Source organism: Doryrhamphus excisus, chromosome 12, assembly GCF_030265055.1.
Source record: "Doryrhamphus excisus isolate RoL2022-K1 chromosome 12, RoL_Dexc_1.0, whole genome shotgun sequence".
Taxonomy (NCBI): Eukaryota; Metazoa; Chordata; class Actinopteri; order Syngnathiformes; family Syngnathidae; genus Doryrhamphus; species Doryrhamphus excisus.
In genome coordinates, this window is record NC_080477.1 from 13,048,006 (window position 1) to 13,062,269 (window position 14,264).

Genomic DNA, 14,264 nt, shown 5'->3' on the forward strand with positions numbered 1-14,264 from the left:
CTCGGCGGACGTGAGGAGTGCTCACATCTGGAGAGTGATAATTCCACGCAGATGCACCACGCCTGTGATTTACAGCACGGCACACATCCAGCTTTTGGAGAGACATTTTCACGAGCCTTTCGGGATTCATTCATCTTGGTCACGGGACAAGTGGCGGACTGAGCTTGGAGATGTACGCAGACACCTTCAGCAAACACTTTTACTGCATCACTCCCACCTTTTGTTTAGCTATTTTTTTGTCTTTTTGATGAATTACAAAAGAAAAAAAACACCAATATGTCAATTTTTCAGGAAAGCCAGAGCCTATCCCAGCTGGTCTTGGGACAATCATATTTTTGGCTGTACACTGTACACATTTCCATATTTGTTTAAAGCATCCATGCACAAAAACATCAAATAAAAGTGTAGAATCACACACCATAGGAATTAAGAGTGGATACCAAGCATACTGCAATGCTCTACTATTGTATTACTTCTAAACCAATAGCTGAAATAAAATGTCCAACATTAGTTTAAAAAAGATGGCACATTTATTGCAACATAAATGTTATATACACGTTTTTTTCTGTTGAAAAAAGACAGAAAATTGAAATTCTCATTGCCTCATTTTTTGTGATGTGCATTGACAACACCTTTAAGTTTTGACACAAATGGTTCTCAATCAACAACTAAGACTTGTAAAATGAATGGTGGGCTCATAGTGAGGCCTTTTTTTTTTAGCGACGACTCCATCATTCGAGCAGCCATGTGCTCCCGAGAAGCAGATTGAAATTTCCAGTAATAACAAAGACGTCATGGTAAGTAACCGTACATTTTACTATCTAATATAGTAAAATAAAGTAAGAAACTTTTTACTCAAAACTTTTGCTTTCAAAAATCTAGAAAGAGTAATATTTAGAGTTCAAGAAATATTCTTACGGTATTATTGTATAAAAGACTAACTACAGTGAAAAATAAGCCAAATGGGTTTTTTTCCCCTCCTTTTGATTTTCTGCGTTCCATATATTATACAAGGGAAAGTGTCTGGGCATACAGCAAAGTATAACGTGGCAAATATCAAATGAAGGAAATGAAGCAGGAAGTCCATAAAGATGAATACACATGTGTGAATACTGTCATGAACAACAAGGCCACATTCAGAGAGTGGACACACAAATACAAATAGATTCCAAATGTAAACTTTTGCTGTGGCATCTTTGATTTGAAACTGAGTCCCTTTTTGCACAGAATACGGCGCTCCATTCTGAATGTGGCGGCCTTGTTTACAATGTACATAATGACGGGTACAACAAAACATACAATTAACTAATTGGAATATAAAGCAAAGTCTTAAGACCAAAGAAAAATAACACATGCACACGTATAAGTAAACATACAAAAATAAAGCCATAACCAAAGACACAAGACTTACTTTGTTCATTATTTGCTTACAATGAAAAAAATGACCTTTTTTTTAAAAATAATTCAGCAACGTTTGTGAAATATCAAGTCTGTCTTATTGTTATAGGATGTAGCAAAATATATGCGATGATAGAAGCTGAATGAAGTGACTTGTTTACAAATAAGCAAACAACAATAACACAAATGTATACCTGCTTTTTAAAGTTTGAAGAAAAAAGATAATCAGGCCAGGAGAAAAAGTGGTCGTCGTTTGTTTTTTTTGTTTTTTAAGCAATCTGGTAAATTGACGGCTGGAAACAAAAACTATAAGCTGGGACTATATCAGCAACTAAACATACTGTAACAGGATTTGCATGAATATGTCACTTCTTACATAGAACACTCTATGGCAAAGGACGCCAAAGGCAATGAAGTCCCCTTTTCCTTTAGTTAAGACACTAAAAATATGCAGGGAATGCGGATGAGATTTGTATTTTTTTTTTCCTCATCTAAGGAAACAATCCGTAATTTGAAATAATGAAATGGGAGCTTTCAGTAAAACTAGAGTTTGCCATTGGTTTGTCCCATCAGCATAGTCGACACACACATCCTGATTAAAACTAAACAAACAAACTTGTGTGAGGTGGAAGAAGGAAGAAAATATAAAAATAAATAGATGCTATCTTTTTTTTGATGGGCGGGGTGCTTTAGTGTTTTGCTCATTTTCCATTTTGTATAAACATGCCTCTAAAATAGACAATAAATTAAATTTCCCCCTCATTTAGACTTACCAGGCTGAAGTGCTCTGTTTTTAAGAACGACAGTGGCAAACTATAGGTCAACTGAAAGGCTGCATGAAATTCTACTGTATATATTTTCCCTTTAGACAATACACTTTGAGCTCATTACGATAATAAATAGAAAGAGAGAAAAAAAAAAGTTGGTGTTACAATGCATTCGTCAATTCAGTTTAGGCACGAGACAACTTCCGCTTGGAGTCGGAGGAGATTGCAACGTCTCTGATTGTTCAGAAGCAACACGCTCCATGCAGATATGCGTGATATGTGCTCTAGGTTCAGCGCGGTTAATTTGGGGGGAGTAATCTGCACATGGACCGCTGGGCTCCTCGTCAGTCTCGGGACTGGATATGTGTTATAGTCTTGTGGTTCCACTTCCTGTGGTCTTTTCTCCTCCAAAGTGGTGTTAACAGAGCTTGAGCTCCCCCCTGCATCACTGGGAGGCCAGGTCGCCATCTCACAGACGGGACTAAATGTTGGGGATCTCTCTGATCTGTCTGAGAGAAGGAAATAACAGCATCAGAAGTGGTCCTCTTGTCATCAAAAAACACGAAAAGCACATTTATTGTATAGTGGATATAAACAGTGAACACACCTACTAAAGGTTTGGTGCATAGCCATCAGGAAGAATGGTGGGGACAGAATCAGGCTTTGGTTTACTTTAATTATGGGTTACAGTTTTAGAACAGCCCAACTAAAGCCCAGACCTAAATCCATTTAGTCTAAAGAGAAATGCATTTAATATATGAGAGATTTGGGGTGTTTTTGAAAGCCCAAACAGACTGATAGAATGATTAATTAAAAGAATAATATAAGAAAAAGGTGTCTTGACATAGTACAGTTAGGTCCAGTATTTGCATTTACAATTATTCGTTTGTAGCTCTCAATAGTATTTGAACATTTGACATAATATCAAATCTTTAGCCATAATTTATAATACAGTGGTATGAAATGGTTTGGGCACCCCTGATCATTTTCAAGATTTTCCTTTATAAATCACTGTTTGTTGGAATCAGCCATTTCAGTTAAATATATCATATAGCAGACCAACGCAGTGATAGATGAGAAGTGAAATGGAATTTATAGGATTTACACAAAGTGTCCAATAATTACTTAAACAAAAGTAGGCAGGTACCTAAATTTGGGCACCCCAACAGAAGAATGACATCATAATTCGGAGATGTTCCTTTTTACAGCCTCTAAATGCTTCCTATAGCTTCCAATGAGGGTCCAGACTCCAAACCTTCAGACCTTTAAGGTATTTTGACCATTCTTCTTTACAAAACATCTCCAGTTGAGTCAGGTTTGATGGTTTCTGAGCATGGACAGCCCGCTTTAAATCACACCACTGAGATGGCCATTCCAGAACGTTGTACTTGTACCTCTTAGTAGAATTAGAGTGGTGTTTAGGGTCATTGGAAGTATCCATCCCTGGTGCAACTTCAACTTTGTCACTGATTCTTGAACACTGTTGGCAAGAATCTGCTGATACTGACTGGAATCCATACGACCTTGAAGAAGATCGCCAGTACCAGTACACTGGCCACACAGCCCCACAGCATGATGGAACCACCACTAAATGTTACTGTGGGTAGCAAGTGCATCCACCCAAAATGTTGTGGAATCAGATTCTTTCAACAGATGAAACTAAGGACAACTTATACGGAATATGGAGCTCATGACGCAAAGATATCAAACCAAGGTCACACTTAAGGTGGAATAATTTTTTAAATGATGTTATCACGGTCTCATCACGGTATGTTCACTTCTTATATCCACTGAAATCAATATTTTTTGATCAGAAACAGACAAATCAGACAAATGATTTCTTTTCATTTATAGTTTGTCCGCCACCTCTTGGGAGATGTTTAATCACATGGTTGATCAAAAGTAAAGAAATTGGCATGTCGTTTGATTAATGTAGTGATTTATCAAGTTAAATGTCCACACGTTACCTAGTCCTACTGTAGCTTTGTCCAATGTGAAGGGCTGTTATGTTTTGTTGTTGTTTCATGTCATAAAACACACTAGCTTTGACTTACGGACTGTTGGTGACAAAGACAGTTTAAAGACATCAAGGATCTTTACAGATATTTACATTGACAATTAAAAACCACAGAGATTTGTGTACCTGTCAAACGCCTCAAAGGTGGCCCATGGGATTGGATGTGTCAGTCAAACCTGGGTGGACCCCCGTGTGACCTTGTTGGCCCTCACCGGAGCCGGCAGATACTTTTTCCTCTTCTCTTCTCTTAAGGCAGGCCGCTTTGGGGTTCAGATTCCGCTCTGTAAAGACAGACAGTCAAAAGATAATTCAAACATTATTCACTTCCTTTCATTTTTTGTTTTAGTATATTCATTACCACCTGTACTAGCCTTCTCCGTCGCTGCCCCCCACCCTCTGGAACTCTTTGCCCCATTCACTCCATGCTTGCCCTGACCTTCCCACCTTCAAAAAACAACTCAAAACCCACCTCTTTAAATATGTTTTTAATATCTAACTTTTTATATCTGACTGCTGTGCCCCGCCCCGCTTTTACTCATATTTTAGCTGTGTATTAACCAATGAATGTTGTATTTTGGTGTGTCTTCTATTCTGTTTACTTGCTTTTTTCAACTTCATTCTTCTCTAAAGTGTCTTTGAGTATTTTGAAAAGCGCTATACAAATAAAATGTATTATTATTATTATTATTATTATTACTAATGCTACAATACAGGAGTACGTTGTGAGCCAGCTGGCCGTGAAAGAAAATGGAATGAGCAAAAACTTGTCAACTGTAGGTGACTCAGCTGAAGCTGCAGCCAAAGGGAGCAGAGCACAGAGTGGACAGACAGATGAAAAACTAGGACATACTTTGGAAGATTTGGCAAGCAGAGGAAGTGTGACCAACTGTTCACTATTAAAATGTGTACACAGCTTCACAGTTACACGGAATATAAATTTAAGAATCACTTGGAATATTTATTTGTACCAGTAAGATGAAGCATTCACTGTGAAACTGACCTCTGACTTGTTGCTCCAAGCTAAGAATGACGGCCACGGCCTGATGGAGGATGAGCAGTTTGGTCTGAGGTTTCTCGCTCTTCAGGTGCAACTGGCACATGCGACCCAGCTCCTTGAAGGCCTCGTTGATGTCTCGCACTCGCAAGCGTTCCCGAGCATTGTTGGCCATCCTCCTCTCTCTTTCCCGTTCTGCCTTCTGCTCTGGATTCAGGTCTTCGTCCTCTGTGATGCTGCGGGACACAACAATTAATCACAACTTAGTCACATACGGTGTACATAACGTATAATTTATGGCAAAAACATAATGGGACCTCTGGCTGTTACAACTGTAAGAACTAATTCTCAATACCTTTATCCATATAGTAGGCAATAAAGACAATATTTTATTGTATATATATATATTTTTTTTATTTATGTTGTATTGCCCTCTTTTTACCAAGTTAATATTTCATTAATAGCTGTACAATAATAATAATAGTAATAATAATACTCAGAATACTAGTATACATTTCTAAATAATAGCATATAGTAAACAAATATAATTGCTATGATCACCATTATTATTAAATTAGATCTTAGACCTTTTGAGAGAAATTAATATTAATAATACCAACATTTTCTCATGGATTATGTACAGTGACAGCACTTCACCTTTACCACATTTTTTAAAATGTCACAGCTTTATTCCAAAATGGATTAAATACATTTTTTCTCAAAAATTCTACACTAAACACCCCATAACAGCAATGTGAAAATAATTTTTTGGGAAATTGTTGCCAATTTATTAAAAATAAAAAACTGAAAAATTACACGAATCTCAAATGGACTGTATAATAATTATGTATAGCTATATAATAAACCATCAAGAAAAATGATACAGATACCATATATGCTATAATTATAGCCAAAACCTTTTTTGTTACAAAAAGGCTGCATTACTGGTGAAATGTGAAAGGTTTCCATCCGAGAATACTCTTCTTTACAGCAAACTGCTCACTGAGTGTTAATACCGCTGATGATTGTTGTATTTGTAACATTATGGAAAGTGAGAAGTGCAACCAACATTTTAAGGCACATGCAGAGGTAGATAAAGTTGCTGGATGCTGACCACTCATGTTACTTCAAATGCAGCTACTGCCATCTTCTGGAGTTAATAAGACCAACAGCCACAGCTGTTAATGTAAATGTTTTTGACCCCGCACTAATCAGAGATTAATTAACAACCGGCTACTATGTGAATAATCAAAATGTGGCGCTAACTGGACCATTTACACCAGTACAAATTCTTTCAAATCGACATTGTTCCTGCACTGTTGTCTTTAGAAAAACAAAAACAATTTAACAATTTAATTTAAGTATTCAACACTATAAATAGTATTATTACCTTGTTCGTGTGCTAGCCCGAGGTGTTTTCAGATCTCGTTTGTCACTCTCATCGTCTGACTTGTCATCACCCGAGAGGCAATCGTTCATGTCATCCTTGTCCTGCTTCTCCATCTTCAGCTCCAACGCGGCGGCCACTTGTCCAGCCAAGCCTGTAGCAGGAACAGAAGATAAGAAGGTAAGTAAAGATGACTAGTCGTCATAAAAAGGAGCACAAAAAAAATGTTGGTGAGCATCGGACCTCTAAACGTTTCAACTTGATGGTTGAGTTCTGTGCTGGATGTAGAACCGGCGCTTGGCAGGCCTCCGTGGCTGTTCAGGCTAGCAGCGTCATCAGCATGAGCAGAACCCTGCAACAAAAACAGGAGATGCATTGTTAAAACAGGAAGTTGACATCCTCTACATAAAACAATACAGCAGCAAACAAAATGGTAAATGGTTACATTTATTTTGCATACAGTTTACATTGAAATACTTGTTACAATTCCAAATGACTGAAAAGGAGTACGGTGAAGCAAAGCTTATTGATCCTATTCCCATTTCATGCACATTTCCATATTTGTTTAAAGCATCCATGCACAACAACATCAAATAAAAGTGTAGAATCACACACCACAGGAATTAAAAGTGGATACCAAGCATACTGCAATGCTCTACTATTGTATTACTTCTAAACCAATAGCCAGTGATGTACGCTGAAATAAAATGCCCAACATTAGTTTAAAAAAGATGGCACATTTATTGCAACATACATACAACGTACCCGGTCATTAGCATAATGCAAATGTGCAATATTTCCATCACTGCCTCTGTTACTACCTCAATCATATTTATTTATTTAACAACCCATTAAAATACACTCATATGTGACTTTACTCATCTGTATACACCAGTCATTATTTATAAGACCCATTGATAATTGCACTAAAATTAATATATCTGCTCCTGCATATGCTCCTGTGCAATACTATGTGTATATTTTGGATATCTTGTATATATCTTGTTAAATTGTCTTTTCTACTCTACCTTATATACTTTTTTTTGTTTTTTAAACTTGACTACTGCACTGAAAGGAGAAGCTCTCCAATTTCGTTGTACATCTTGTATAATGACAATAAAGGCCATTCCATTCCATTCTAACATAAATGTTATATTTTTCTGTTGAAAAAAGACAGAAAACCTTTCTCCATGTACACAGTCCCCAAAACATATATATGTTAAGTCAACCGGTAGTCTCTAAATTGTCCACACGTGTGAATGTGAGTGTGCATGGCTGTTTGCTTATGATTTACTGGTGACCAGTGGTGTGTATCCTGCCTCTCGTCCTAAATCAGCAAGGATAGGCTACAACTCACCCATGACCCTTATGAGACCAAGCAGTATAGAAAAAAGAATAGAAAAATGATGAATGGATTTTGCTCTCAGTCAACATCTCGAAATGTTCTGAGTCATTCATGTTACCAATTTCAACACTTGAACCACAACCAAGACTGTTTTGCATGTCTAAAAAGAGAATATTTCTTTGGTGTTCGCTTTCAAAAGCTGCCTGTCCAATTAGGACATATCCTTGTTGTTGTGTCCACATTCATAAGTGAAACACCCAGCATGCCGTACAAAGTCGTCAATGACTTCAGATGTTCACCATATGTTCTCATTCTCTTTATATTTGCAAATAAACACCAGAAAAGTATCACTGACATTGCAGGGTATCTCTCCACTGTTTTTTTCTCTCCAAAGGCTTATTTATGTAATCCCCTGTCACTGTTGGCCTCTGTTAACCCATTCCCCTTCCTCAGTGCTACGCTAATCACTACCGCACTCTCAACAGGTGCCTAAACAGAGGGGGTGAGGGGCCTGGCAAGAAAAAACGACTGCCATTTTCTTGGCTGGGCCTAATTACCATACAGCTGAGGACCTCTGTTTTGGGTGGAGGCACTGGGCGCAGACGCACGCTCCCAAGCATTCAGATTTCCTTGCTTGTTAAAAAAGAAGCAATAAAAAAAGGGGGGGGGGGGTGTCATCCTGACTAAAACGCCTGTGGCTGTGCCGAAGCTGGCGAGTTCGTCCAAGGGGAGCTCTTCCCACCAGGAAGTGCTGTGTTAGTGCAAACGCAGTAAATTCTATCTTGCAGTCACCGCCACAGCTCAGTGCTTAATAACCAGCAAATAAAAAGAACTGACAAACTAAAAAATGCTAATTCATACAAACTCAGTAAATAACTTGGAAGGACTCAGCAATTACATTTAAGGAAAATATGTCAGGATTAACTCGACTGCTCTGCATGTGAAGTGTACTTTCATCACATGGTAATGGAATATTTTTTCGTTGTGTGTTTGTATTTTCTTATGTGTTCCAAGAACTTAACACAATATCTTAATTAAGCAAATGGAACAATTTAAATCTTGCATGATGTCTTCATACCATGGCAGCTGTTCGACTTGCAGCCAACGCAGACGCAGGGAAACTTGCTCCGATGGCTGAGATTGGCCCGTTTTGTGCCTGTCCTAGCAAACTGTGGATGTCACTAGCTAGACTAGTGGTGGAGCCCACTGCATGGTTCCTCAGTACAAGGATTGCATCATCCAGTCGGTCCAGGCGATCCTCCATTCGAGACTGAGGACACCAGGGGGATTGTAGAGTGGAAGGTCAGAGTGTGTGAGAGGAGAGAAAAAGAAGGACAGAGCAGCTTAGTATAAGCACATTAGGACCTATATTGAAAACAGTGATTGGATGGTGTGGACTTGAAAAGTGAAGATAAAGAAAATTTCAGCACATGATCACATCAACTTGTGTGTGAAACTGAATAGTATTCACATAGCATGGACTTAACATTGGCAATGGAGCAGATTACGGCAAACAAGAATGGCTAATAAGACAACAATATATAAATATGGCAACAAAGGCAATAAAAAAAAATGAAAGCTGCAGTTCACGGTGAGGAACGATGAGAGCAAGTTGATTTTGTGAGAGCATTTAAAAATGGGGACAACGCATGGAGGATGTAATAGACAAGAGAGCTCTATCTGAAAGGGCAGTAGTACCTCACAGACATCCTTTAAGAAAGACATGGCATCCTGAAGATGCTCATGTAACTGCTGATGAACTCTGTTTTTCTGGCAAAGTCAAATAAATAAGAATAGGATTATGAAAAGAGGAGAAATGCCCTGAGAAGAGAGATTGTAGTACTTGAGAAGAAACAGGATTTGCTCACATCTGCTGACCAATCACTTTGGAAGGATGAAAATGTTCTGAAAATCTTCTATCACACTGGTGTTTACTTTTTTTGAGCACCATATACAGTAAACCTCGGATATATCGGATTCCATTGTTCCCACTGGTTTTGTCCGATATAAGCGAAATCCGTTATATGCGTATACTGGAAAATGTCCGTTTTACGCATATATCGGATTTATATCCGGTATATGCGTAAATCGGATTTTATCCGTTATAAAAAGGCACTTCCTTGACTATGTTTCCAATGTACCTGGACGCGCAGGCAAACGCTGCAAATGACGTCATATAGCCGCCTGTCACGATTCGGCGAATCGGAGCGCCACGATGCGGCCATCCGATATATGCGAGGGAAATTTAATGGAAATGCATTGGAACGGGACTGGAGATTTTGTCCGAAATAGGCGAAATCTGTTATAGAAAATCCGATATATGCAATGAATTTTTATTGGAAATGCATTACAGAAAAATTGGTTCTTTTTTATCTGTCCGTTGTGAGCGAATTTCCGATATATCCGAGTCCGATATATCCGAGGTTTACTGTATTTACAACATTCATATAATGTGTACTGCGGTACCTACATTCGTATCATTCATGGGCGGTTTCTAGGGTACAGGGCCAATTAATACTGTAGTATGTGATAAAACTATACTCTTTATAAATAGTTTGAAGTCAAGTGAAGTAAATGGAAACTTGTTGGCTTTGCGGCCAAGTTCTAGCATTGTGTTATATGACCAAGAGTGTCCCAATCCATTAGCTATTAGTCATTTCATCTGTAATCTAATCCTCAACTGGCATGTTTAGACAGTTGCTCAGCCTCAATTGTCCAAGTCATGGGGCTTTCCAAAGTCCTCAGTCAATTTTAACTCAGCTACTTGGAAACTCATACTTTTATTAAGACAGTATGTCTCTTTGATTAAATTATATGTGTGCTCATGGCAGCAAAGGAATCCTTGACAAAATAAGTAGTTCAGCATATATACTGTAGCTGCCACCAGCACCCTGAAACTGAAACCCTCCCCCAACCCCATCCCGACTGGTGGAGGAGAGGACAGATGGCACACCCCAAGGGACAGGTATTGTTCAGTTTGGTTATCCTTCGACCCTCCCTGTCATCATCTGCAGGGATCTCATTGTCATGCAAGCTTGGTAACTTCTCTAAAGTGAGCTATCACATCCAGTTGAAGAAGAAAAAGAGGCTTACCAGTGAGTGAAGCGAATTCTCATAATTTGGAGAAGATGGGGTCTGTCCACCAGCACGAGGCCACTGGTTGGTACCTAAGGAAGAGACAGAGGTGTACTATAGACCGATTCTTAAGTGATGCAGCTGCTTCCGCTTCACATCAACATGGCTTCATCTTGCTTCACTGACAATACCAACACAAACACATAAGCGACACGCATGATAGCAGTCATAACACGGCGACGTTCCAATTTCCTGGTGTCGACTTGATCTGCAGGGGATATTTTCATCATTAAGAACCCAATTGCATCACTTGCCAACGGCTCAGCAACAACCCCGACACATGAGCTGGCCGGGTGTTTGTCTAACGCCCACTTCCATCTCCAGCTTGTTTAGAGAAAGGAAGGAGAAGAATATGAGCATTGACAAATCAGATTTGTAACAAATTTCTTTCCCACCTCATAATTCTGTTTAAAATGCAAATTTTTTTATTGTCTTTTTGCGAATGGCATTAGTCAGGGTTGGTGATAAAGGCAATGTGTCAATCATGGAGGTTCAATAAAGTGCATGCTTTTACATAAGCTTGTGATGTTTTCTGTCATTTCTTATTGTCAGCAAATGTCTGGAAACATAGGATGATGCTAAATAATGATACTATATCAGTACAACATCAGTGCTGCTGTTAATGATATATCTTCAAATAGCGTTATTTTGATTTGAGAATCAATTTTAAAGCCAATCCAAAATGAATGCACCTTTCCGGGCGAGAGTGCGCTGCTTCTGGCTCCGGCAACAGTTATTTGGATATTTCACGTTCATGTTCACAAAACCAGTCCCGTGTGAAATGCTGTTGACAGATGAAAATATTTTTCTCTTGCTGGGAATCACCAAATCCAATAACTTCTGCCTGAGCTTGTTTCGTCAACAGAGAAGGAGAGCTTGGGGAAGGGTGGGGAAAGCAGAGCGCCTCTGTGACATCACAAAGACACAGCTTTACCATGCATTTTGAAACCTAGCGTTTTCAGCCATCCCAAACTTCTTTTAGGGCTCACTTCCAAATGCGTAAACCTCATTTTCTGAAACTTTGACATCGTTTAACACAAGAAATCAGAAAAAGCATATATATTTTTCCCTTCAAGCCCTATTGTAAAGATATACTGAGGTTAATGTACCAAATTGAATTAATTATTAAGCCAATTAAATACAGGAAGGGGAGTTATTGTCCATTTATTTATTTAAAAGGCATGAACAAATACAAATAAAATACATATGAAAAGGGTTGGGGAAATAAATTCATTGATACTAATTAGCATTACATTAAATGTTTTATTTCATTAATTATTTAACAGCTAATTCGTGTATGTATTTATTATTTATCCAATTGATTTACGGTATTTCATTTTGGCACAAGATAAGGGGATTATATTGCTTCAACATCTTACTTTAACTGCGGTTAAGTCACTTTCATCTCTGATGGTTATATAATTAATTCAAATGTTACGTGCCAGTACAGTTAATAAGGGGTCCTTAAAACTGTTTCAAACAAAATGTCCTTCAAATGTTCCAGTAAATGTCTTATTTCACACGTCGTACTCTGTCATCGCTTGGTATAAAAGACTTCAGAAGAAAGGATGGAAAAAAAAAAAACATGAGTGGGGCCTCATCTTGTCGCCAGATGGGTGAGAGATGAACCACATGCATGAATCTACTGACCAAGGGCTACAGAAAGACGACAGGGTTAATTACACAAACATCGAAAGCAGGGGTCTCAAACACGCGGCCACTAGTTTGAGGCCCCTGCCTTGATATGAAAGTTTAATGTTAGTGCGGCCCGCGCAAGTTTGATATGGATGCTGTATAGTATCATTTACCCAGAAAAAAATATTACGTTTGATTAATGTTCATGTTAAAGGTTAAATAACTGTTAATAGTTATCCTCCCTATCTGTGTGGAAGTGGTAAGTTTTTGGCTATTTAAGTTTAAAGGAAATAACTTGAAGGCTACCGTCATGCGAGTTAGCATGTGTCTCAAGACCCTGCAGTTGCGCAATATGTTGCAAATAAAAAGAGTATAAATGTGACTATAGTCGTGTTTTGTCATGTCTACAGGGCTCTAATAATGCTTTGTTAATTTTAATCTGAAAAAAATAATTTGTCTACCCACCAACTATATGTGGTTTCTTAAGTTTTTATTTTTTGCCGTTTTATTATTATTATTATTATATTTATTTATTACTGATTTATTACTTTATTTATTACTATTTATTACTTTTCTTTGTTCTTATTTGTTTATTTATTTTTCCATCTTATTTTGTGCAGAAAAATAAAAATTAAGATATTTGAGAACAGTGGAATGCTTTATCAGAGCTTTTATTGTAGAAAATCAGAACCAAAGCACTGAAAAAGTTTGTATATTTTTCTGTTTTTAATAAATGCTTTTTTTTTTTTTGGAAAACCTGAGGCGGTCCAGCCTTGCCCAGACCCTGAGTTTGAGACCCCTGATCTAAAGCGTACTGTTCTACATGGGAATTGTGTTAAATGTTGTGTTAAATGTTTATTCACAAGACAAATATGTATCTGACTGTATACGTGACATTTGAGTGCCACTGGCATCCTTCCGAGCTACACTACGACCCATGTACAGTAGACGGGTCAAACATTAAGTCTGCTGAGTCACAGCCACACTTTTCACCCGCTGGCAGATAAATGAGACCATTTGCAGCCGTGTGTGTGTGTTGGGGAACAGCTGTCTACAGGGCAGGGCAACAGCTGAGGATGAGGGGAGCATAGGTAGAGACAGCTGTCACCAGTCTATTACCATACATGACACAACTGTCCATTAAAACAAACACACTGGGCTTTCCTGCATAGCGGCTTCCCCGTTTCTCTCTCTTACAGTCTCTTGTGTATCAAGTTAATACTGACCACATTTTCCATATAAAAACAAGCGTTAACTCAAGCTAAGAGTAAAAATATGTGTAACACATTACTATTAAGCGCCACAGGCTGACTTTCATAAACCCGACACTGTTTTTTGCTCTGTCCAAAAAGTAAATATCAAGAGCTTTTCATTGATGTAATTCAAAACCACTTCAAACATTTTTTTTAAACCTTTAAGCAGCTCAAAAGCCATAGCCTCAGTACTTTTCATTTCCATTGTTGTTCCGGGGCTTGTCATTAACATTTCAATCACTGCAAAAAAAAAAAAATCTAAGGAAAAAGAACTGTTATACAAACAGTATGTGTCAGACAGCCCTAGATTTACAAGCATGAAAGCTCTGGGCA

General features: G+C 38.2%; 1 protein-coding gene across 5 annotated transcripts in view; it reads right to left on the reverse strand.

The window, feature by feature from the left end:
- Positions 1-511: 511 nt before the first annotated feature.
- Positions 512-14,264, reverse strand: part of tcf12 (transcription factor 12) — a 69,346-nt gene continuing 55,593 nt past the window's right edge. For 3 of the 5 annotated variants that reach the window (XM_058088824.1, XM_058088827.1, XM_058088826.1), the window contains 8 exons: positions 11,002-11,075; positions 9,607-9,678; positions 8,987-9,178; positions 6,807-6,915; positions 6,567-6,717; positions 5,183-5,412; positions 4,309-4,463; positions 512-2,674 (listed from right to left, as the gene is read on the reverse strand). In XM_058088824.1, the coding sequence (XP_057944807.1) occupies positions 4,321-4,463; positions 5,183-5,412; positions 6,567-6,717; positions 6,807-6,915; positions 8,987-9,178; positions 9,607-9,678; positions 11,002-11,075 (971 nt within the window). In that variant the 3' untranslated portion in view covers positions 512-2,674; positions 4,309-4,320. The remainder of the gene's footprint in view (positions 2,675-4,308; positions 4,464-5,182; positions 5,413-6,566; positions 6,718-6,806; positions 6,916-8,986; positions 9,179-9,606; positions 9,679-11,001; positions 11,076-14,264) is intronic. The other 2 variants (XM_058088825.1, XM_058088828.1) reach the window with 1 other exon arrangement.